At 38.1% G+C, this 24,291-nt stretch overlaps 2 protein-coding genes across 2 annotated transcripts in view; one reads left to right on the top strand and one right to left on the bottom strand.

Moving 5' to 3' along the window:
* Positions 1–720: 720 nt before the first annotated feature.
* On the bottom strand, positions 721–11,797 carry LOC137969600 (vesicle transport protein GOT1B-like). Its single transcript, XM_068815910.1, has 5 exons — positions 11,680–11,797; positions 11,510–11,601; positions 5,442–5,620; positions 5,235–5,316; positions 721–2,072 (listed from the first exon to the last, which is right to left on the bottom strand). Exons 1-5 carry the CDS (start codon positions 11,702–11,704, stop codon positions 2,028–2,030), a joined length of 423 nt encoding a protein of 140 aa, XP_068672011.1. The 5' UTR covers positions 11,705–11,797; the 3' UTR covers positions 721–2,027.
* Positions 11,798–11,878: 81 nt separating this feature from the next.
* LOC137970218 (activating molecule in BECN1-regulated autophagy protein 1-like) overlaps positions 11,879–24,291 on the top strand; it is a 25,263-nt gene continuing 12,850 nt past the window's right edge. Inside the window, exons 1-5 of the mRNA XM_068816741.1 lie at positions 11,879–12,457; positions 20,099–20,157; positions 22,634–22,817; positions 23,782–23,957; positions 24,071–24,137. Coding sequence (XP_068672842.1) covers positions 12,320–12,457; positions 20,099–20,157; positions 22,634–22,817; positions 23,782–23,957; positions 24,071–24,137 — 624 coding nt within the window. The 5' untranslated portion in view covers positions 11,879–12,319. The remainder of the gene's footprint in view (positions 12,458–20,098; positions 20,158–22,633; positions 22,818–23,781; positions 23,958–24,070; positions 24,138–24,291) is intronic.

Genomic DNA, 24,291 nt, shown 5'->3' with positions numbered 1-24,291 from the left:
GTGTCGCGCCTTCAAAAATTTCGCCTTGTTATGTATTAACTGCTTGGCCAAGAAATATCCTTTCTTTCAAGAAATACCCCTAAAAAAAAAAAAAAAACGATTTTTAAAAGTCCCCTTGTTTTCCAACGTGCCAGATACGACTGTTGTGTTTATCAATAGGAAGCGAATATTCTAACGAGGCTTTTGGATGATATTTTGAAACGTGACCAGGAAGAACATATATTGGCACCATTATGTAAGAAACTTATAGCATTGGGGGCCATCCGCATGGATCGATCGTCAAAGAACCATCTTTTGGTACTTTTAAATAGACTAAATATGTTGTTTTGTTTAGGAGCTCGAAAAATGCGAATGTCGGTTAAAAAACAAGGATAGTTAGATAAGGCTGCGAATGGATCAAAATCGTATCACGTGTCGTTCACGTTGTCTTTTTCTTTTTTATATAATGAAACATTGTTTTGCAGGACTAACTGAACAGTTAGAATTTTGCATCACAGCATAATGGAGTCTTTATCCGGCACACCCAGGAAGTGGGTTCTATCTGAAAAGAATATCTCAGAACCAAAAATTCCAGAACACAATTCCCTTTCATATTTTTTTTTTGCCTAAAAAAAAATCATTTCTCTTGGAATTGTTTAGTTTAAATCCGGCGGAAGGGAGGAGAAGGTAAAAAAGAAAAAAACATTACCTCTACGCAGAATAAAATGTATTGCACAATAGCATATTGTTCAATTTCATTAAATCACTTTCGTTTGTAAACGGTGAATGTCCACTTCTTTTACAAACTTCCTTTGCGGTATCTTCAAGGGTTTCTCAAAGGACTTTTCGATAACCTCTCTTCATTGACCTTAAACGTTATAACATCATCACACCAATGTTGCACATGAAAAGGGCAAAATCGTTCTTCACAAAACTTACAAGAGTGCCTGTATTAAAGCGCTCTTCTAGCATGTTAAAAAGATAATTAGCTTCGTTTACTTGCATAAGGCTTTATTTTGAGCTCTTTTGTCGTTTGCCTCTTTGTTTGGTGCACTCTACTTCCGGTACTTGCAAAGCGTAGAGTAAGAACTGCCAGCTCTTGCGTAACAAGTGTTTCTGTGTGAATAAAGAGCTGCAAAATATTTTGGTGTGGAGAAAAGGCGAGGAAGGATAGTTCTCTCCTTCTCTTGGCTCCAGTATTGCAAAGCCAGAATGTGGAAAAAACTCAGTTGGATCACTTCGCTCGCGCAGGAGGCTTGCCATACAGTTCGAGAACTGGTGTCTTTGTAATCCCTTTAGCGGGCATTACTAAAACCGAAACACCAAACACCGAAACAGCTATTTCTTTCTCTACTTTTTTTTCTCGAACACCGAAACTCAAAAGAAAATAAATTCAGCAAATGTTAGTCCTGTTGAGAATTTTGTTGCATCTGGAAAGTGGATAGAGCTTGGTCTACAGTCGAAGATGTCTCGATGCGCAATCTGGATACACATTTAAGTCTTGGTGTTTCGTTTCGCTGTTTCGTGGTTTAGTAATGCCCGCATTTAGCACCATAGAAATGGAGAAAAATATTCCTTTGGAGCTTTTGGTTTGTATAAGATGCTTGTTAACCATGCTGATAAGAAGGCGACAGATCATCCTTACTCACTTCTTTTTGGGTTTAACGGTCAATAAAAGAAATAATGCATGGATAACCGTCGGCTGAGTGATTGAGAAAACCATTAATGTAGACAACACGAATATCCCTACCAAAAAAGGGACATCACTCCTTGAAGAATCAAAATTAACAACTTCTTATTTGTCAACAGCAAGTTGATCTTAAAGATGGAAGTGACTACGGCACAAAAACTCCGCTTTGAGAGCGCCGATGAATGAATATCTGAGATGTCCATATTATGGAATATATGCCTCTCCAATTTCAGAGCTTTCCACGTTAATTCAAAGTGTTATATCCACAATGCACTTCTAAACTGAGAAATGACCACGAGTGGACGTTCCTTCACTTAATGGCCAGTGCACCAGCAGCTCATCCTGTTTCTTTTCTGTATCAAACCATTGAGTTGCTGCCGTCACCTGCTAATCTTCCGACAATCTAAAAGTGAAAAGAAACAGAATAGATAAAAGAAGGGAAAAATAAAATAAGGAGATTAAGATGACCTACTATCTTAAAATGTGTTATGACTGAATGATTCTCACACCGACAGACAATTGCCACGAAAGAAGCCCAAACAAATTATAAGCAGCTTCACGAATCAACAAACACTACAATAATGAATTCTAGTATTTTTCCAAGTTAGCTACAAAACTGACATCTGTTGGGGGAGTTCAGATTGAAACAATTAAGTGTCCTAGTGAAAGGAGACAAGGCATTTTATCAATAATAAACAACTATTAAATGCAAGTATATCATAAGACGTACTTGCTCGGCTGACGACGTTGACAAAAAACGAGTATGGATCCCTGTCGCATGAAAACTGAACTGAACAGCCTATAGATGCCAGAATACTGATTCCAAGGGGGTAGAATGAAATGAAAATAGGTTCCGTCCAGGATTAGCCTGTTCCAGGCTCTCAGATAGTCGAGAAAACGAAAAGAACTGCGTGTGAAAAGCGAGTGGGGGCTTGGGTCGAGGCGAGGCGGGAGAGCCTGTAAGCATCTCTTTAAATTCTTCATTCCGCCCACTTTGCAAATAACCTTTCGCATGTCAAAATGTCAATGTCAAAGTGTTGAAAAAGGGCGGCATTGTGTGGTCCCACGCGAGTTCAAGCGCGATTCTTTTATTGTTGTTCAGAGGTGATGCGTTAATTCTCACTTGTGCGAGTACGTTAGCCAGAATTTAAGGCACTTTTAGGAAAATAACTTTACAAGCGAACGAAGGCATTGTCAAAGCAACCGGGAAACGAGTGTCAAGGAAATCACCGACGGGAGATTTAGCAAATTCGACCAAAAGACACGACCAATTCGAAAGCTGCGAGTTCCCGACGCTCTGTTGACTTTTTCAAGGAAAACAGAAACCCGACCATTGAAGTTTCTGGCCTAGATGATAAGATGGTCTCATCAATAAACTTCAGCTCTGATGCAACAGGACAACCGATAATGAATGTGAAAGATTGTTATTTCATGTGGATGGGTTCAATTGCATTTGCAGTATACAGACACGTAGCCGTCACCTCTGAAATCGCTTGATCTTTTAAAGCTTTAAGACACACAACGGAAATACAAACCTGTTTTCGGCAAATTTTTGCGCTCTTTCAAAGTGGTTTTTTCTTTTTGCACTCATTTTTTCGAAGGCGATGAAGGCAGAAATTTAATTGACCCTAGCTGGTGAATTCGAATACGCAGCCAAGTATTTGCATAAGAAAGAATAACAAAATATTGTATTTTTCTCGTTCGTCAGAGTTTTCAGAGAGCGCCGTTGATTGCTAACAATTGTGGCGTGCATGGGACATAATAGTGTGGAGAGATGTCGTATCACAACATTGAAGCGCTTTCGCAACGCGCGGCAGTAACTGAAAATTTATGCTTTTACCAAAACCAGTTGGAAGCATTGCAAACGGATCGTTTTTTCGACTTATTAAAGTCGAACAGACACAACTTTTGCTAGAATCTGAGGGCTTGTACGTTTGGGAATACTTTAAGACACTCGGCGACAGAGTTGACCTCTTTCTTTCGTGCTCCGCGCGTGAATCAAAATGATGACGAAAGTGTTGATGTAAACTGTCAAAATTGACCAATCAGAGGGTATACCAGGAGCTGGTATACCGGAATGAAGAATTTAAAGAGCTGCTTACAGGCTCTCCCGCCTCGCCTCGACCCAAGCCCCCACTCGCTTTTCACACGCAGTTCTTTTCGTTTTCTCGACTATCTGAGAGCCTGGAACAGGCTAGTCCAGGATGGGTATCTTGCGGATACGTTGGCCAATCACCATCAACAACGAAGACTTATGGCAAAGAACCAACTAGAGGCCTGCAGATGCTGAGATCATGATGAGACGTTGGAGATGGATGGGCCATACTCTCCGAAAGACTTCTCCCAATATCACAAGACAAGCCCTGTCTTGGAATCCCCAGGGGAAGAGGAAAAGGGGACGGCCTAGGAACTCGTGGAGACGGGACTTGGAAGCATACATCAAGAGATTGAGGCTGACCTGGAGTCAGCTAGAAAGGAAAGCCCAGGACAGAGATAGCTGGAGAACTTTTGTTGGTAGCCTATGCCCCAGGAGGGGTACTAGGCATAAGTAAGTAAGTAATATTTGCGGAACGAGTTGATTTGCAACGCAGAAAGTGACTAGTAATGTGACGTAATCACCGCAAATACGATAAAAAAATAAGCAACGGTACATCTCTTTGCGGTCATCTATTTTTCTGTTAAAAATATATTGGTGCAATGTACAAACCTCAAAACAGATTGGAAGGAGAAACTTGTTTGTAGCAGCCATCTTTTTCCGCGCGAAAGGATTGCTTGTTACAATGCAACCCAGTTTTCGCGCGGCCAAGTGCACAAGAAAATTCTGCCTTTTTCACGCAATTTCAATCAACTTTGAGAGGCTTAAAGAAAATGGCATTTAATTCAAAACCAGCCTAATCTCAGACAGATATTTAAAGGGAAATCACTCAACGATATGCTTGTCAAAACAAAACCGTGAAGGCTACTAGAACACAATGGACACACAGTAGGAGTCGAGCTGCTCTGTCAAACCCATTTTACACAGATTTTACAAAAAACTGACATTTTTACAAGCCTCATTCAAGGCTGCTGCCTAAGAAAAATTTTCCGGAGCCCTTCCGGCTTCCAACATCAAAAGTTAGTAGCCCAAGTCATTTTTTCAAGAGCCCAGAATTAATTAATTAAAAGTGAGGATGAATCACCTTGTGATAAGCTAGGCAAGTAAGTTAGGCAGCAGCCTTGCTCATTTGAGTCTTAATGGGCAACAGGTCGTTAGAAGGTGAGCAACCAAAAAAAAACAAAAAAAAACCATGGGTGACCAAAAGATCAAAACTGGTTGCCCAAAGGGCAAATTAGTAAGAAAGTAAGTGTTGAACAGTGAGAAGGGGGCATTTGTAGAAGGAAGGAAAGAAAAAAAGCTCAGGGAAGTTCTAAGTTATTAACTTGCTAGGCAGGGAAAATCAGCAAACAAGTTCTAATAATACTATTATTTTGATAGCCAGCTCTTTGCCTCTGAATTACAGTGACTGTCACTCATAGAACTCAATGCTAGGGGCACCAGGCCATATTAGCATATTACATTACATACCTGGCTAATTACTGGAAGATTGAGTATATTCCCTATAACTGGCACTCTTCTTAAAAAGTTAATAACAACAGGAAAGAAACCACTGAAAATAAATCAGAATAAAACGTAATAATTCATGAGCTTTGTATAAAATGGCAGGACAGGTGATAATAGTATCACTTTTCCTGACAAAACCACAAAATTCTCAAATTCCAACACGTCACTTACCTAAATAAAAGAACAAATCCATATACTTCTATGATCATTCCTATAAGAGGCCATCCAAAAAGAACTACTAGAATGCCTCCAAGAAAACATGAGCTTCCTTTTAGTTTGTGTTTTTGGAAGAAAAATCTAAAAGTCCTTTCTAATCCAATTACCAAAGCTAATCCCGAGATAAACAGGATCTGCAAATGAAATAACAAAACTTATTAGGACTACAGCAACATCTCACAAAGGATAACTGATGTCACAGATTTTTGTTGCACAATATGGAAAATTAGTAAAGATAACTAAACAAGTGTTCAAGATTGATAATTTAGGGCTGGGTTAAGATAACTAGGTCCAGAGGAGATTGGGTTGAGAAAACACAAAACACAAAAAGCGTTGAACAAGAAAGGAAGGTATTTGACAGCTTATTACTGACAGAGGTCAATAAATACCTGTATATTTAATAAAGGTAAAGTCATTTTTAAGTGCCAATCACCTCAACACGCTTCTCCACTTTATTTATTCTCTGAAATCATCCAAAATACATTGTGTTGTTTTAAGAACCTTTTGATTGAAATTTCACTATTTCAAGCCTGCAAAGAATTTTTTGCTATAAGCCTGTCCCATGTCAGGCTAGGGACAAGGTTTGACTTGACATGCAGCCACCCTGATCAAACAAAAACAAATTTCCACACTTGTTAAGTGGGAGGCCTGTGGCAGAACACTTTATAAATTGCCCGGTGTCTTATTTTCATCGTCTCGTTTTTCTTTTCTTTAACTTTTTCAAATGGTTCAAATATTTTGCATTTTCTGTAGCCATTAGCAACCAAATCATGGTCCCGAACGAGGTTAGTTGGGCTATTTTGAATATGAACAAAAGAATAATTTAAAGGCAGCCATTTTTGCATAGGGTCTATGCATACAGTCTTTATTTGATAAAGAAGGTCGGAGGTAGCAACCAAAAAAGGCTGATGTGGACCTACTAAACAACTACACAATTTACATAAAGCATGATCGGAATCAATCACGTACAAGGTCTTATGAAGTAAAACCACTTAATGTCAAGTTAAGATTCACATGGGAAGACAAAGTCGCTTTCGGAGGAATGTTAAGAAAACACTTCAAGATTCCATTCAAATGTCTGAAGTTCCACAGAGAAATAACTGCTCTTCTCCGCAAGTTGAAGTACCGGTATTAGTAAAGAATCGAAAATAGTCGCAGGTGATGGTCATGTGTGACACGGTTCGGGCAAATGGGAACACTTTCAAAAACCCAAAATTCCTTGGTACATTCACCAGATTTACATATGATACACTACTCATTGAACCCAACTCACGTAATACATGTAGTACTCTGATATTTCTTGGTGACCAAACGAAGCTAATACAAGCTACGAGTCTTTAGAAGTTTCTTCAGACCAATGTATTAAAACAGTACAGTGGAACCCTGTTAATACGACCACCTTTGGGCCATGGAAATGTGGTTGTATTAATGGGGTAGGGTCAAATTATGATGCAAAATGCTTTTAAAGTACATTTTACTGTAGTACATGTACACCTTTAATCCGCTACAACGGCAATTCAATGCAACTGAACAATGTGTCAGTAAACGAAACCGAATAATGGAAGCAAAAGCACAATTTAAGTTGTTGGGAAAGCCGTTAATCGTGGGGGAGGATACGGGATGGAAATCCGATGCGTTTAGAAGTTTACTGGACAGCCAAGAAATGTTGATACGCTTAACAAATTATTAGACATTTCAAATAACCAATCTGTGAGAAACAGGAAATGGAAGAGAAAAGAGAAATGGAAGAGAAAAGCCACAGTGGAAGGCAGCAGAAACAAGAAGGCAAAATAAGTTTGAGAGCCTCGAAATGCTGCAAAGTTAAGTCTATCAGATCTTTTGTAGTACTGTATTAAAAAAATGCATCCTTTTTACTGAACACTGCAATTTACCGGATGTCATGCTAACCGCTAACACCTTTGGCTAAAAAACATTCAATAAAATATTAATCCGTTATTGTTTGTCAGATTGTGTCTGTTTTCATTCAGCAGACCCACCAAGCATTTTGACTGGTCGCATTAACGGGGTAATTTTATAAAGAAAATAACAACTGAGGACTCCAAAAAGTGGTCGCTGGTCGTAATAACGGGGTGGTCGGATTAACGGGGTTTTCAGATAAGAAAATGAGTGGGCTTTTGTTCAGGCTGCAAAAAAGTGGTGGTAATAACAGGGTGGTCATATGGCGGGGTTCCACTGTATTTTAATTTAATGTTTATATTCATGTGTACATGCACTTTCAGTGAACACAGACAGAAAATCAGGCGACATATTTTACTAGTCACAGTATTTATTTGCAATCAAATTGGAACAAAAACCTTGTTTACGATGGGCTGAATTTTTTTGCACTTTCATAAAGCATTTTTCTGCCACGATGGTTATATGTTGATTTTGTCTTCTAAATTCAGCTCACTAATGAAATTTTCTTCTTTTACATTAAGCAGTGTGTTTGAAATCTTAAGAGATGCTGTTGTTATTTAATCAACAAATATCAACAAAGTTTTCATTGAAGCCATCTTGACTTGACCGGGGAAAGATACATTTTTGACAAAAATGAAAATCGCGAGGAATTTTTATCGAAACAAGAGTTGAAGATGACCTACTGGTAGAAACAAATCTTTTTTTCCAGTTCCGTAATGTCTTTCGTTTTGAAAATACAGAATTTTGAAATTTCGATTTGTCACTTTGCGTGACACCATGATAAAGAGCTGGTCAAAAAACCTGTCTCTTTCTGACTCTCAGAAGTTTGAGCCAACTTGGCGCATTGTGTGAAACGCTTTGGCAAATTAATAACTCAGAAATGACGTACCACACAGACCTGAGGATTGGAGAGGTTGTTTATATAATTTATAAATGTCTTTACAATATTTCAACTTGTTGCCTTCTTTTATTGAACAGTTTCGAATTTGTTTTTTTTTTTTGTTTCGTGACAATGAAAAATGCACTAGACACGCACGCACTGCCTAATGCTGTTTTGACACTATTGTTGCTTTCGTTTTGCCGTTATTCTTATGCTGTTGCTTTCTCTTTTAGTCATTCTAGTCACAGAAAATACATTTGCACAAATCTTGAAATATTTCAGCTTTTGTTTTGTGCAGACGCAGTAATGGAACTTTTCTAATTTAGTTATTGAAGTCGTGGTGAGGAATGCAATTCGAGGCCCTGAAAATTCGCTGTAAAACTGGTCATAGAATCTTATCACTTCGATGAAAACACAAACAACAAGCATTTGTGGAACAGTACCCTTGTTGACTCCACAGTACATTACACTGTGATTTAATTTAAATCAACATAAATGAGTTTTTGCGAAACACCTCACACGAATTTTGAAATCCAAACTGCATGAAAGTGGACGGGGGTGTTTACATTTTAGGCATAGCGTTACTAGTAAGACAACATGAAACGGAAGCTGCAAATGAAAACAAATCAAAATGAAGCTTTGCAATTATGCTTTATGGCCATATATTAAAAGGTCACCTTCGCATTTGACTTTCTGGAGTGAAAATATATTTTATTTCGCATTGTAACAGAAGACAGGTCAGCCTATCTGGTCAGACTGATTGTTTGCCAGTCAATACCTCAAATTTACTGGACAAATATCCGATGACCGGCGCTTATTTGCAGGCTTGCTATTTTGTTGGCTTTGAAAGTGGTCATACTTTGATCCAAAATCAAGTAATGAAGAGGAATGGGTTTGATACCAATTGACAACACAAAGAACTATTGCACCCTTTTTCTCCATTGCTTGGTTTTGGATCAAAGTGAAATTTCAATCAAAAACTTCTAAAATCATCATGCTTTACATGTATTTGGAACAATTTCGGAGAATGTGTGGTTCCAGAAAATATCCATACCTCCACCACGGAAGACTTTTTGATTTGCACCCCCCTTCCCCCCAGGATTTTCCGTTCAAGAGGGTCTTTGATGACACTCCTCCCCTCAGGAATTTCCAGAATTTTTGTACTTATAAAAAAGAAAGTGAATTACTGATGTAAATACGGTAGAATTTTATTACAACAGTGTAAACATTAAGGTTAACTTTAATAAAAATATAATGCTTTGTTGAGCTCATTATCCAGTTTGACGTAATGGACTAAACCTCGACAACCTCGTTTCCCGAGGCCGCGATCGTTTACTCAAAGAAGAGAAAACTTGACTCCCGGTTCCTGTCCGTGGTCTAAATGCCACCCACAAAAAAGAAAATGTTGTTGCACGCAAGCGTTGAGATGGTGGCAACTTATGTCTGATCGTATTTTCAAGTTGCTACCCCCAATAAAACAAGAATCCTATCAAAAATGTCTTTACTGCATGTGAAGGTAGCGAAAAGCGATACTAAGTGAACGGAAGTGTTGGTTGGACGAAAACGAGACAACACTGGAAGTCTGGGGACCAGACTCCAGTTGAAACCGCCATTTTAAATGTTTATGTTTTAAATCCGTTCCAAATGAAAGACATGTTGTTCTTAGCTTCAGGAGATTGTAGTGCTAGCTAACTCAAAGAAAAACGGAAACATTGAAGTAAATAATGTTAACTTTATCTCAAAACTGATTTTTGTTTCAAAACAACGTACGTAAGTATGTTTTTGTGCTTCAGATCAATCGTATGTTGCTTTAAATGTTTTGTACGTGGCTCGTGACCCTTTGGAAAAGTAGTTTCCCACGAAACCCTCCTACCCCTCGGAAATTACTGCCCTTTAAACCCCTCTCTCCCTCGGAATTTCCAATGATCTTCCGTGGTGGGGGTATGGATACTTTTTGGAACCACACAATAAATAAAGTGGTAACATGTGCTGATATAATAGGCACTTAAAAAACTTATCACCAATACCCACATACCATATTATTTACTCGATTAAAACGCCACCGTTGATAACACTCCACAGATGGAAGGAAAGGTACCAATAAACACTGCCCTCGAATAAATACTGCACCCAATCAGAAGAATGTGGCATTTATTCAAGGACTGTAAGATAAAACACAAGTACACGTCAGAACTCGGAAATCTAAACCAGCCTTGCAAATTTATTTTCCTCTATGACAATATTTTAAAGTTTGAATTGGCTGCAATTTTCAGCTCTTTCACCAAGCGCATTCTTCAAAATTTTGACAAATTATGTGCAGTTCTGTAAATGTCAAGGAATAAATTATGATTTTGAAATAAACCCCCACTTTTGAAAAAAAACGCTGCAATGGACATCCTCAAAATTTAACGCTGTGGCAATTAATCGAGTAAATATGATCCAAGTCACGGTATATGATTAGGTAAAAAAGTTATGTTAGAAAAAGTGATCTCCAAAACACTTCATGTGATATGAACTTGAAAGACTCACGATGACTGACATGTTGGCCCAAATTTGACTGACAGCCGGTTGACAGAAGGATCAGATTCCTTCCCACAACCTCCTTATTTTTTTTAATGAATGTTTACCCATTTGTACACGTAATGACAAAGGCAGCATTTTTTCAGTAGCTTTAAGACTTCAAGTGTTGGTGGTTTGACCTTGGTACGAAGCATCCTGACCTCCCATAGTGTAGCTGGATTCTCAACCAAGCAATTGAGTCAGCAGTTACACGTACGTGTTACTGAGGTTTCAAAAGATGAAGATGTGTGCATGTGTGTGCGTGCATACGTTGTGGTTCAATTTTTTTCCTGGTTCAAAATTTTTTAAACCAGTTCAATTTTGATTTTCCTTTGTTTCAGATTATGATAATGAATACTAGACACAGAAAAATAAAAATGGAACTGGTTTGAAAAAAATTTTAAGTACTACATATATGTTTGCAAAAACTGTTAACCTCAAACAATTGGTATATATTGCTCAGTCAATACTACAAGTCTTCAGTTTTCCCGTTAAGATCTCACTTTCGGTTAATAAGTACTTCCATGTAGTATCTGGTAAGGTTTACAGAAGATCAGCTGATTCAACAGCTGATGTTACGAGGGGACCCAACCGAATTAAACTAACGTTAACAAATTGAATCTGAACTTTACACTAAATAAGGGAAAAAGAGGTCAAGCCAACTTACATTTCCAATTGCCAAGAGACCTTTATCAAAAAAGAACAGTACACCAAGAAAGAGAAAAAACACTCCAAACCCAGAGACTCCGATGCCGATTTCTGTACACACAAATGCAGAAAGTAATTAAATAAACAGAAAAAAATCGGTCGATCGATACAATATAAAGGAGTTCTTACTTTGATAGTCTGTTATGGGTAACATTTCCGATGACTTAAAGCGAAATTTATTGATTTTTCGAGGTCATATCTGAAACTACTGCATGCAGAAGAAAAGCCACGTCAAGCTTGGTAAAGCGCATGCGTAGAAGTTAACAGCTGCCCGGATAAACGCGGGCGGACGCGGGCGTTAAAAAATTCCGACTCAGCGGTTTCCCGCGTACAGGTATAAACCATAGGAAAGCGCAGAGACATGAAATATCGTCTTAGCACTCCACCTCAGAGTTAGTTGTGTGAATGTCAGCGGGAATCCTTCCACGATGAAAGGAAGCGAAAATATGTATCGCTGATGTCGAAGTGCAAAGATCAGAGAATATTTTGTGAAGGAAACGATGTTTGACGAAGCGGCCCCTATCAAGAAATTCTTAATTTTGGACATAACAGACCGATCACCGGCATCTTCAACCGAGGATTGTTTTTGTGGTAGATTTTAGTCGATTGCGTGGGTGGTAAAGCGAAGGTGTTTTTTTTGTTGAAAAAACGATTCTACATGCTTTTACGCCACTGTGATTGAAAGGGGGCTGAATGTAGAACAAGGTCATTCGTCGGTGTTAGCAGTGAACTTCAACTCAAGCTTGGTCACAAAGGAGTAGTGATAAAGATGCGAACGGGACGAACAAAATCGAACATCCTTCGGGCTTTGATGAGACGCGAAATGAATTTTCGAAGTAGTGATGACCGCAGTCTGTTGCTCTCTTATGCTGAAGAGACGACTCTGATGTCCTGTCAGCAAGTGAAGGTACGTGTTTAGCTTTGTTTTTTTGATTTTCGCACAAAGCCGGCCGAAGTCGTCATTGTAGCAACATTGTGTTACGATTCAATGTTATTGTCGATGATGCCATTTCTAATATCGATTCAAGATTGTGTGACTTCAACTGATAGTAGCATATATCAGTTTATTTCAAAATTAGAGTTGTTTTTATGTTCTTCTCTCCCCAGAGAAGTACAGTATAATGGTTTTGCTGCCGCATCTGTCGAATTGTGTTAATTAACTTTATCGGGCAAAAATAGTAAAGTTTTTCTCCTAGTAAGGTTTTCTTTCAAGCCAGTGTTACCTAGCAGTAAGTTTCCAACTTATTAGTATGTGTATATTATATTTTAATGATTCTTTTTAAGTTTGGAAGATTTATGATGTGTTTATTTGTCCAACCCAATATACATGTAATGCTTTTCAAGAATGTCAAATTGGCACGCACTTTCTTTTCCCAAGTTCAAAGGTTCAAGTCGTATCTTTGTTTACGTTGGGCGTAGGATTTTGTTTTAATCTTTCTCGACACACGCTGATTTTTTGGTATTTTCAATTATATTTTGAATTACGTGTAATATGACAAGCGCTTCACCTTGATAATACAAAGAACACATTTAAGATTTTGGGGGCAAGATTCTGCTTGCTTGTTCTGCTTCCGCTTGAAGCTTTCCTCTTCAAACGACCGGCATGTCAGCGTATCTCTGCGTCAAAGACATTTCTTAAAACTCATTTGTCAGATCCGACGTAGGCAAGTGAAATTAGGAAGTACAGTATATGCTGTATTAAAATTTTACAATTCTAACAGACAGGTTACCAACTTGACCTTGGCTGACTTTTTTCAATGGTGAGACCATATCCGATCACTTAAAATACTTGGTTTTTACCGGTTCGTCAACACTGAATAATAAGGGTGTTATGTAGTGAGGTTGTCATTTATTTTGTTTGAAAGAAAACTAGTGAAATGAGTGTAATAATAACTGACCTGACCTTGGTATCATTGATTAATATCAAAAAATGTTCCAGTCTAGACTTAAGTAAAAAGGATAATATTACATAACATTAATGTATTGAGGTGTTGTGTGTTAATAGTAACACAGGTGAAGCAACACAGACTGGTTGTCTCAACACAAAGCCTGAACGTCAGGTGTAGTTGTTAGAAAATCTTACCGATCTCGGTTCACAGCTCATAAAATTTAAAATATATCTTTTCATGTGCGTGTGTTTTATGTGTGTACAGGATAGTTATATATGTACACACTTGCAACGCTTTGTATTCTGCATTCCTCTTAGCAAATCATGCAATTGCAAATTTGTTGTCTGAGCAGAGTGAAATTACAGTATGGGGTAAATCTTCAATAAAGCTGTCACAAAGCCTGTATCTAAAAATACTTTTGGACAGATAAAGTTCTAAAATTCAGAATAATAGTGTGAAGAAAGAGGTTAATGTCTGCATTGTGAAAGTTATATTTAGCTCTGTTGATGTAATAGGGATATTCATTTCATCAGATTGGGTGTCTATATTACACAATGTATGATCTTTTTTCTCTGTGTGCAGTGTTTTCAACATCAGTTATTGCATTGGTCTGATCTGAAGTTTCATCACTGAATCAGGGATCCATACTCATTTTTTCTTGAAGTCATCAGCCAGGCAAGTACGTCTTATGAGGTACTTGCCTGGACAAATTTTGGGTTCCCCTAGAAAAAATGCAAAGTATAGACTGAATGGTCGATTACTTGTAACTTGGGCATTCGCGTTTTATTTTACACTCTCGTCAGAAATTACAAAATTTGACTCTGGAGTATTATGTTGTTTGCACCGTGCCATGGTAAAATGTGCTCTACATGTAGCTTACAAAGTTACGAGTCAACAACCCAAAGTTTCCACACCCCTGTCTAGTGTCTTCCTTTAACATGCTACCAAGATTTTGTGTTTTTCCTGTTTGTAAGCAGCAGGTTCTGCTTCACATGTTTTCCTTTTTACCGGAGGTGGCGAAACACCTTGTAACTAATGCCACATTATGGGCTGAGACCACAAGTCACCCTTTGCTTTTGCTAAACGACTTGCTAGCAACCATGCCATCCCATACCATCGGTGAGAGACTCGGTGAGATACATGAAAATTGAGTACGTAATCATTTCATGGAAAAAACCGTGTGGTTAAAGATGGCGCCCAAACTTGAGATTTCATTGCTTAGGAAAGCTGCATGTTTATTACTTGTTTTTTGGAAGTTTCCATTGAGTGAAAAGCGATCAGAACAAAAAGTACATTCTATATTATAATGTTTGATGGAATTCATGAAAATACATATATTTAAACTTCACTTCTAATATGAAATTTCATCACTGAATAATATTAAAAATTTAACTACCCCCGGTAGCTTGTAGCAAAACTTGTCTGTAAATCACAGTTGTTACATGTAGATACAAAATATGAAAGATGTTTGTGCATATATTATTGTAATACATGACTGGACATGGTGGGACAACTTGCAAAAGTTTTTAAATCAGCAATGCTTTTTCAGACTGTTCAATCTATACTAACTTACATTGTATGCAGTTACATTATGTTGTTTGGAAAGTCTTTTCTGAAAGGCATACTGTTTTACATAACTGGTCATTTATGGTGAGTTGTTAAGATATACTCCATTAGTCAAATAGCATTTTTTTTTTGCCTTTAAAAGCATTTGAAGTGGATTTGGAAAAAAACTTGTGTTCAGCGTGATTGTAAAGGGAGGATTGAAAACTATAAAATCCTAAAAGCATAGCATCCTTTGATGTAATTATGAAAAAGAAATAAAATTAAAATCATTTCATGTAAGCTTTCATGCATTCTGTTTCACCCTGGCCCAGAAGCATCTCGATAAAATTGCTGGAGAATTTCTTTCGTGACATTTGCCATAATTACTGTTAGATTTTCCTAGGCAACAGAAGTTTTTTTCAAACTCAGGTTTGAATAAAAATCATAAACTCCATAAAAAAAGGAAAGCTAGGATACATTGTGGGTTATAATAATAATAATATTTATAGAGTTGATCAACTTATTACTGTCGCTGGAAATACACAACATTAGATTTTGTCAAGGTAATTGTTAACATCTGTGAACAAACGCCTAACTTTTTCTACAAGATTGCTTTTTTGGAGTTCTTATTTTTTCCAAAGTCATGCTTGAAAGTTGTGGGTGCGGCTTATATACGATTGCGGCTTATATACACAAGTCCTTACGGTACTTAAACTAATTGCATTGGCTCATAAAGCAATATGGGTGACCAGAAATAAAAATGTGAAAATTGGAAATTAATTTGTGAGAAATGTTGCGCAGTGTGTATGTATCTCGAAACTTAGCTCAGTGACGTACCCCAATTTTTTTTGTGTATGTATGTATTGTAGGTCATTTTGTTCCTTAGGTTAATTTGCTACCAAACTAGGTCATTTTGTTTCAACTTAAGTCAACCTGTTTCAACCTACAGCTGTAGATCAAGTTGTTTCACCCTAGGTCAATTTGGGGCAGGTACAAAACACGGGTCACAGGTCATTGTTTTGCCAATACAGGAAGTATCCTTAACATTCATTATTTAAAGCTAACTTTAAGGCCTGGCCAAACGCTCGCAACATTTCAACACAACATCTTGCAACATTGCTGCATGATGTTGCGACATGTGTTAAACAGGGTGGCCAAATACATTTTCATCATTTTCAACGCAACATGTCAATGTTCATGTGCCCCAGGCCCCTGGCGCCCAAGAAATGGACCTAATGCGCATGCCCTAGTGCAGCAATGTTGTGTGAACATGGCCAAACGAGTACAACATCATCCAACATCCAAAATGCTGCATGAAAATTTGGCCGTTTTCAAATTTGATCCAACATCATCCAACATGTTGCAAGATATCACAACAGGGTGGCCAGACGTAGGCAACATGTTGTGCCCAACAATGTTGCAAGACGTTGCGTTGAAATGTTGCGAGCGTTTGGCCAGGCCTTTAGGCCTTAGTAGGCCTAAACAAATTAGGTTTAGGCCTAATGTTAGCATTTGTAAATGGTAAGGGTAGTTTCAGTATTGGTAAAAGTAAAAACAATGACCTGTGACCTGCTTTGTACCTGCCCCAAATTTATCTAGGTTGAAACAAGTTGACCTACCGAAACAAAATGACCTGCAGCATAATTTTATGTATACATGTAAGTAAGAGAAGTTCTTTGCATTATTAACGTGAATTCTTCCAACAGTGTTTTCAGAAGTAACTCATGTACTGTACATGCGCTTGTACATGAACATGTATACAATGAACTTGTGCCTTAACCTGTTGACTCCTCTGGTGCCCTAGGATCCCCCCCAGTCGATGAGTAAAATTGTTTGGTATTAGACATCACCATCCCCAGGGGTCAATAGGTCAATGGAGGGGTTAGGGTTAGGGTTAGGGTAAAGGGGTTAACCTAGGGTTAAGGTCTTACTCAATATTCAGTTTTCTTTAGTATACATGTGAATGCATCAGCTGGAGATTGGGGCTTAACATTTGAATAAAATTTTAATGTAAAAAGAAGTGCACAAACCTGTACTGTATGCAGAATTTAGTAGTTTCATTCTCCCTCACCAAGTTCGTAGGAATGAAAATATTTTCAGACACTGTGAGGAAAACAGAGACAAAAGACAACTATAGCAAATACATGTACAAGTTGGGTAGCTTGTTTCAGGTAGAACAAGCACCTATGGAGAATGGTTTATTTCAAACAACTGGGTACATAAATACTCCAAAAGAAATGAAAATACAAGTGTACATTGTAACACTAAGCAAACAACTAAAGTCCCTTGCCCCGGGCAACATTGAGCCTCTCTTGAACCTGCTCTTTAACATACATGTCTGTGGCCACATCAGACTTCCAACGACCATGTAGTTTCAATAACCGTTCTTTCAACAAACAATCCCTTTTTGGGCCTGGCTTAAATTGGCTACAATACAGGTAGCGCTGCCAGACTTAAAGCTATAATATGCAAATCGAAAATTTGCTGATCATAGCCTAATGTATTCAAAGGTTGCTTGAATATCAGCCTAAAGCATGAGTACAAAACTTTCCTGTCACCTAAAACATACTTTTCAACGGATTTCAAGAAAACAACGTTTCTAAACAAAAAATCTGACAACGGAGATAAGGTTAAAATTAATATTAATTAGCACTATCTAAGTTCCTTAAAGTGCCCCTGTGATTCAAAAAACCACTTCCTTTTTTCCTTCAGATTTTGAAAGTGTGTTTGCTTAACACCTAACTGGCAAAATTTTGAGCTTTGATTTTTATCCAAAGGCCGTTTACTTTGAATGTAAGTTTTGGATTTCACGGTCCGCCATTACTCACGTTCAAAACTGACCGATTGGACCTCAGACGGTTGGATCCAGGGAAAAGTGACGTCAGAGGCTCACTAGCTTAAAATTTCAGCGTGTGAACGCAGCTTATTATACATGTATATGCAAAGCGTGAGTTTAAAAGTCTGAAAGCCCAAAACCCCCGTGCTGCATATTAATTCTGTGGCGTACACACGTATTGCATTCTTAAACTAGTGAGCCTTTGACGTCATTTTCTCCTCGATCCAGCTCTCTCAAGAACATAACGTTAGTAATGGCAGACCATTAAATAGGAAAATTACAGTTAAAATAAAGATGTGTCTTTTTGAAATCAAGGCTTCAAACGTGGGTCACTTAGTGTTTTGTTAACATAGTTTTGAAATCCAAAGAAAAATATGAATTGATTTTTTGGTCACAGGGGCACTTTAACAACAACTGATAAGGGCATTTAAGATTTCCAGAGTTATGTGTAAGGACATCTTGATCTTCTCTATAAGCATCGGTCTTACTCTCAGGGAGTCTTGTGGAAATACAATCTGGCAAAACCATAATATTACAAAGGCGGGTGTTGAGAAGCTCATTTGCATGGAAAGGAGGTATAAAAGTAAGAATACACATAGCAGCAAACATTAAATCTTTGAGAGTAGCATTATCTTGGGCATACTTTGTAACAATGGACTTAATTAATTTCAAAGAAACCAGTTCCTTCTTTTTTGTTGGTTCAAGCCTAGATCGTTTCTCCGCTTCAACTAAATTCTTGCAAAATCCAGCATCTAAAGGGTTAGTATCTAAAGGACCTATCTGGCTGACTGTCGGTGACAACTTTCCAGTAAGAAACCGATCCGTGTTGCTTGAAGGTGCTCCTGCATTGTGAGCTCCAGTGACCTCTGTGACCATAGGTGAAGCGTTAGTCAGATGGACGAGGTACTTGATGGCCTTATGCAAACAGAGAAACAAAGAAAAAGTGGTAGAAAACAATACAATAAAAAATAGAAATAATTTAATAGCATAACGTAGGTGCTGAACAAAACGTGAAACCTGGAATGAATATACTGGAAAAATGAACGAATAATAGTTTGTAATTAAGACGTGTAAGAGAGAAATTATTTTACAAGGATTACAAAGAAAATGACGCATACTTGCTAAGACCTCAAATGAAGGAAAGTCCATTTTCATTCTCCCTCACCAAGTTCGTACGAAGGAAAAGTATTTTCCTTCTGATTTGGACATTGCAAGGACAACAGAGACAAAAGACAACCAGAGCAAATACAAGTTGGGTAGCTTGTTTCATGTAGAACAAGCTCTGGTAATAACCAAGTAATGGCAAACTGACAATTGAACCCACGCATTACCTTGAAAAAGCTGTTGGTCTTCCTTATTGCGAGTAGCAATAGCAGTAGAGATTGTACTGTCGAAGCGGGGCTTCTTAGCAGAACTCGCCAGCTGCCTTTTCCTCCTACAAGCTTTCTCCTGGGCTTTCTTAATCCTCTTCTCATCTTCTGAATTGTCTGCCAATTCCTCCTGCTCTTACTCCTGGACAACTAACCACCCGGTGTCGCTCATATCAGCTACATGTAGCTTAATAAGCTTTGGTTGTTTGCGGATCAGGTCCAATGAAGTCTCAGAGGCCTCTCACCTCTTTTGATAAAATCAAGCACAGAAGAGTTCTGGTCTTCAATTTCCATATTAAATAAAAGTTGCTTCTTGTTACACATAAATTTGAGCTTTTTGGCTTCTACCTCTCGCCTAAAGGCTCTTGGATGCCGTGTCAGGGCTATATTCCTGTAACAAATTAGCCTTGACGGCCCCAAGCTTGGTATCGATGAATGACTTAAAGTTATCGATAATTTTGCTGACAGGGGGCTAACACAGATAAGGTTCCTTCGAGTTGCTGTACATTAACTCTTTCACTCCTATGGGGTTCCCCATTGACGAGTAAAATCGTCTGGCGTTAGACAGAGTAAAATCTGTAAGTGGCACTATTGGGAGTTAAAGGGTTAACACATTAAGCTGCAAAACTTTCCTCAGAATACGGGTCCATGACAAAATAAAGTTTAGCGTAACGCAGGTGCTGAATGAAACCTGAAACCCCTAATGAATTAATATTCCTTAGCAAATGACCTCCTTATATTATACACTGGAAAAACGAACGAAGAATAGTTCGTAATTACAAATTGTAATAGAAAAATTCTTGTACAAGGAATACAAAGAAAATGACACATACTTGCTAAGACCTCAAACGAAGGAAAATTCATTTTTGTGTAAAAGACAATTCTTCTCACTGGTTTTTGTTTTACAGACATGCAATTTACTTGGAACACCGAAGTCTACCTTCCTAATTTGCTTCAGTCCAGACAGGTAAACACCAGTAACAGGGTATGACAATAATGAGCAAAGACAGTACTGCTCAGAAGCAAGTTACCAGTTCATGCTGCCCTTCCTACACTATGCGAACTGTGTTGCATGCCGCGCAATTCCTGGTGTGTGCTACATTAAGCACTTAGCACTAGAGCGGCAGGTACAAAACACTAGTCACAGGTCACAGGTCATTGTTTTACCAATACAGAGAGTATCCTAAACATTTATAAAAGCTAACCTTAGGCCTAAAACCTTTTGTTTAGGCCTAAGGTTAGCTTTTATGAATATTTAGGATACTTTCTGTTTTGGTAAAACAATGACCTGTGAGACCTGTGTTTTGTACCTGCCGCTCTAGTGCCAGAGTAAGGCAAGCAAAATTATTTTGCGTATAGGTATTTCCTTTGCAGCTGCATGAGTTTGTTCAGACGATAGTAAGGCCTTGTAAGGCACAGTACGATGTGATTCCTGTAGGGCATGGCATGATTCCTGTAGTGTGCAACGTGAATAACATCTTGCCTGAGGTTGGTAACTTACTTTTGAGTGGTAATGTAGGTGCCACAATTTGTTTTTGGGTTTTCTGTGTAGCTACATAGTTTTCATAATTTTGGAAAACAATTTCAATGACTTTTCTTGTGTGACTTAGACATCTTTTATAGTTATAACTTGTATGTGTGTTTCCATCTCAGGTATTGAATAGGGTTAAATGTAATAATTTGACTTAGTTAATGACTTGGAGAAAGTCTACTCTGTGCTTGACATTGCATTGGTGTTATTTGCAAATAGTTAAGTAGAAGTGTGGGATTTTAACATAACATGGTTCTTTTTTTAAGGTTAATCTCTTAAGCTTGTGGTTTTAAATTATTGGATTTTCCAAATCTCCTCTTGCAAATAAAAAGTTGAACAAGCTTAAAGTTGTATTGCATCTATACATTGGTAAATTTAGTACTGTTGTTCTTAGAACCAATGACTTTGTTTGTAGATTCTAACAATATACAGTCGAACCTCGATTATCTGAACTCGTTGGAACCAGACGAAATAATCCGGATAATCGAGAATATGAGTATTAATGAGAAACAAAAACTGATTACATTAAGAAAGCGACATTTAGGCCCCGTCCACACGTTTCCGGAAATTTGTGAAAACGCCAATTTTTTTTTCAGAATACGGCTTGCGTCCACACGTATCCAGCGTATTTTCCGGCCGTATCCGGAAATTTTTGAAAACACTCTCCAGAGTGGAATTTTTTTTTATCCGATACGAATACGTATACGTGTGGACGGTCGTATCCGCAAATTTGCGAATACGCTTACGTCATTCTCTTGGATCCAGTCTTCACGGCGAGCATTAAACAAACATGGCGTACAGCAACGTTGTGTCCTCTTTGTTAATTGCTCTGATTTCTAGTTTGATATCATGCGTTCAGATAAATGTAGCTGTGATAAATTTACACAACCAATACTTTAGAGATCGACAGGATGTTTTGAGATGCTGTTTTGATAATCATCGGTCCATTTGTATGTATCAGCATACTTTTTCTTGACTTTTTCAGAAGATTTAGACATTTTTTCGAGTGATAAACTACAAGCTTCGACTGGTTACATGTACAGCTTGCAGTAGCTATGGCGCGGAAGAAATGACACCAAATCGCAATTATGTGCATGCTCATTTCAGGATTCTCTCAGACAAAAGAACTGGGCACTAGAGCAAATCAGAAAATTTCCTGATACAATCGGATACGTGTGGACGGCTGTAAACGATTCGAATACGCTGCGTGTGGACGCATAAATTTTCATATCCGCAAAACAATATTGCGAAAAAAAAAATTCCGGATACGTGTGGACATGGCCTCAATCGTGAAACAAAACATTTGCAAATCGTTTGGAAAACAATATGGTCTACATCTTTACTGTCCGTTGTGAATACCTGTACACGTGTCGGCAAACGTCATGATCTTTTCCTTGATCTTGCGGATATCAGATATCTGCCGTTCAGCTGACAAACTGGTTCCTTTTTCTTCTTTCTCTAATCGCAAAATTATAGCCTGTTTATCTTTTATCTAAAGAACGGATCGCGTACGCTTCAAGGACATGATAATTGTGAATAAACATTTGTGATGTAGTGTAGCTTGTTTGCCGAACAAGCCAATAAAGCGTGAAATTTCACTTAGCAACAAAGCAACTCTCTGAGCCAATCAGAACTCATTCTAAAGTTCTGCATTAGTTACGACGTGTTTGAGCACTGCTATATTTTGCTTTTTGAAAGAGAAACAAACTCGCGTTTACTTTACTTTTCAACGCTGTGGTTTTAAAAATAATATGGCTAGGGATCTTAATGATGACTAATAAATATTCATGACAAAATTGGGACCAGAGAAAAAGTCTGGATAATCGAGAAATCCAGATAACCGAGGTCCGGATGATCGAGGTTCGACTGTAGTAGTTCTCATAATGCATGCATTTCCTTTTTTTTCCCCAAGGACAAAAATGGCCTCTTCCCATGGTGACCATTGTGTGCGTATCGTTGATTGTAAAACTGGCGAATGTATTAGCATGCTCAAGGGGCATCCCAGAACACCATGGTGCTTGACCTTTCACCCTTCATCTAATCAGTTGCTTGCATCGGGCTGCCTTGGAGGGCAAGTTAGAGTCTGGAATCTTAAGGTGATCAAATGAATTTAAGAAATTATAGAATATCTTTTAATAGCAGTGAAATTGTCATTGTTCATTACAGTGCATGCAGTGCTGACAAATAATGTTAATCTTGGTTGGAGGGCGTCTGGAAAACGAAGACCCCGAAAACTCAAAAACTTGGAAACAAATTAAGTACCCCAAAACCCTCAAATTGGCTAACCCAAGGTCTAACTAACTAAGGGAGTGCTATGCGAGTTGGAGGCAATGACTGAGGACTGAAAAAAATATGTCTGAGGCTCTGGGCTTGTGCCACCAGATATATATTTTTTCAATCCTTAAATAAATGCACCAGTTTATCCTTACTAGAGGTGCAGCATTTTGGGGGACACCTTGTGATGTTGATTATCTGTATTCTGAGACTTAAGTGATGTTGAAGTTGGGAAAAAGTGCAAGGGAACAGTTCATGGCGCTTATTGAAACCCATGTGCATCTAATTACGTGTACTTGCATTTCTGAACGTATCTGGAAAATGAAACAACAATACTTAGCCTACAACATGGTGAACTCTGTGCCCTGCTCTGTTTAAGTAATAATTGTAAGATCTTTAATGTCCAACAGAGTTAATAATGTACAAGGGTTGTGAGACAGGGCCAACGTTTTATACATGTAGTCCTCATCCAAGGAGACTTGAAAGTCTAAACATTTGCAGATTTAGGTGTAATTACAGAGACAGCACTTTCTTGTCAGCTGGTTAAAGACCCTGAGTGTTGGCCAGAGTCAATTTCATAATCTGCAGGCCCCAGTTGTTCAAAAGGTTGAGAGGGCTATCCACTGGATAAATCACTATCCATTGATCCATTGAATAGCACAATTGTCAGCCATTTGATCTTTTCTGAGTGGCAGTTCCACCGTTAATTAGCTTGTTTGATAAAGCCAAATTTTAGTGTTACTGTTTTTTCAGTAACCAAAATTATTCACGAATGTGTTTTTGCAGACTGGTGACAGTGAGGTTTACACCCCTCCTGATAAGGCTGTCATAGCATCACTAGCTTTTCATCCTACGGATCAAGTGCTGTTAATTGCCACCAGCAACAAACTGTATTTCTGGAGCTGGGATCAGCCAGAGCCATTTGCTTGCGTTCAGACAGCATCATCAGAGGAAAAAGTCAGGTACATGTGCAGTTTTCATTAAATAGTTTTATTATATCTCCACTAAAACTTAAGTAATGCAATGACAAGCCCTAGTTATAGAGATTAACATTTGTCTTTTTCATATATTTCAGGCTGGTGTCATTTTCTCCCCTTGGTGACCACATTCTTACAGCAGTAACAAACATTGCACCCCAAACGGTACGTTTTTCTTTTCTTTTCAGGCAACTTGAGTAATTTTGATGAAGTAAATGTATAATTTATGTTTAAAGTGTCACTGGGTTATAGACATAATTGAGAGGAGTGATCCTTGCACTTAGAGTGGTTTTCAATTGAGTGTCGAAAGTAATTAGCA

This window comes from Montipora foliosa, chromosome 9, assembly GCF_036669935.1.
Source record: "Montipora foliosa isolate CH-2021 chromosome 9, ASM3666993v2, whole genome shotgun sequence".
NCBI classification, from domain to species: domain Eukaryota; kingdom Metazoa; phylum Cnidaria; class Anthozoa; order Scleractinia; family Acroporidae; genus Montipora; species Montipora foliosa.
This window is presented reverse-complemented; position numbering and strand designations above follow the sequence as displayed.

Coding starts and splice junctions, on each gene's coding strand:
- LOC137969600 (XM_068815910.1), bottom strand. CDS start 11,704: ATGTTACCCATAACAGACTATCAAA. Junction 5,317..5,441: donor GGATTTGTTCTTTTATTTAG/GTAAGTGACGTG, acceptor ATTTATTTTCAG/TGGTTTCTTTCCTGTTGTTA. Junction 2,073..5,234: donor ATCTTCCAGTAATTAGCCAG/GTATGTAATGTA, acceptor TTTCACTTTTAG/ATTGTCGGAAGATTAGCAGG.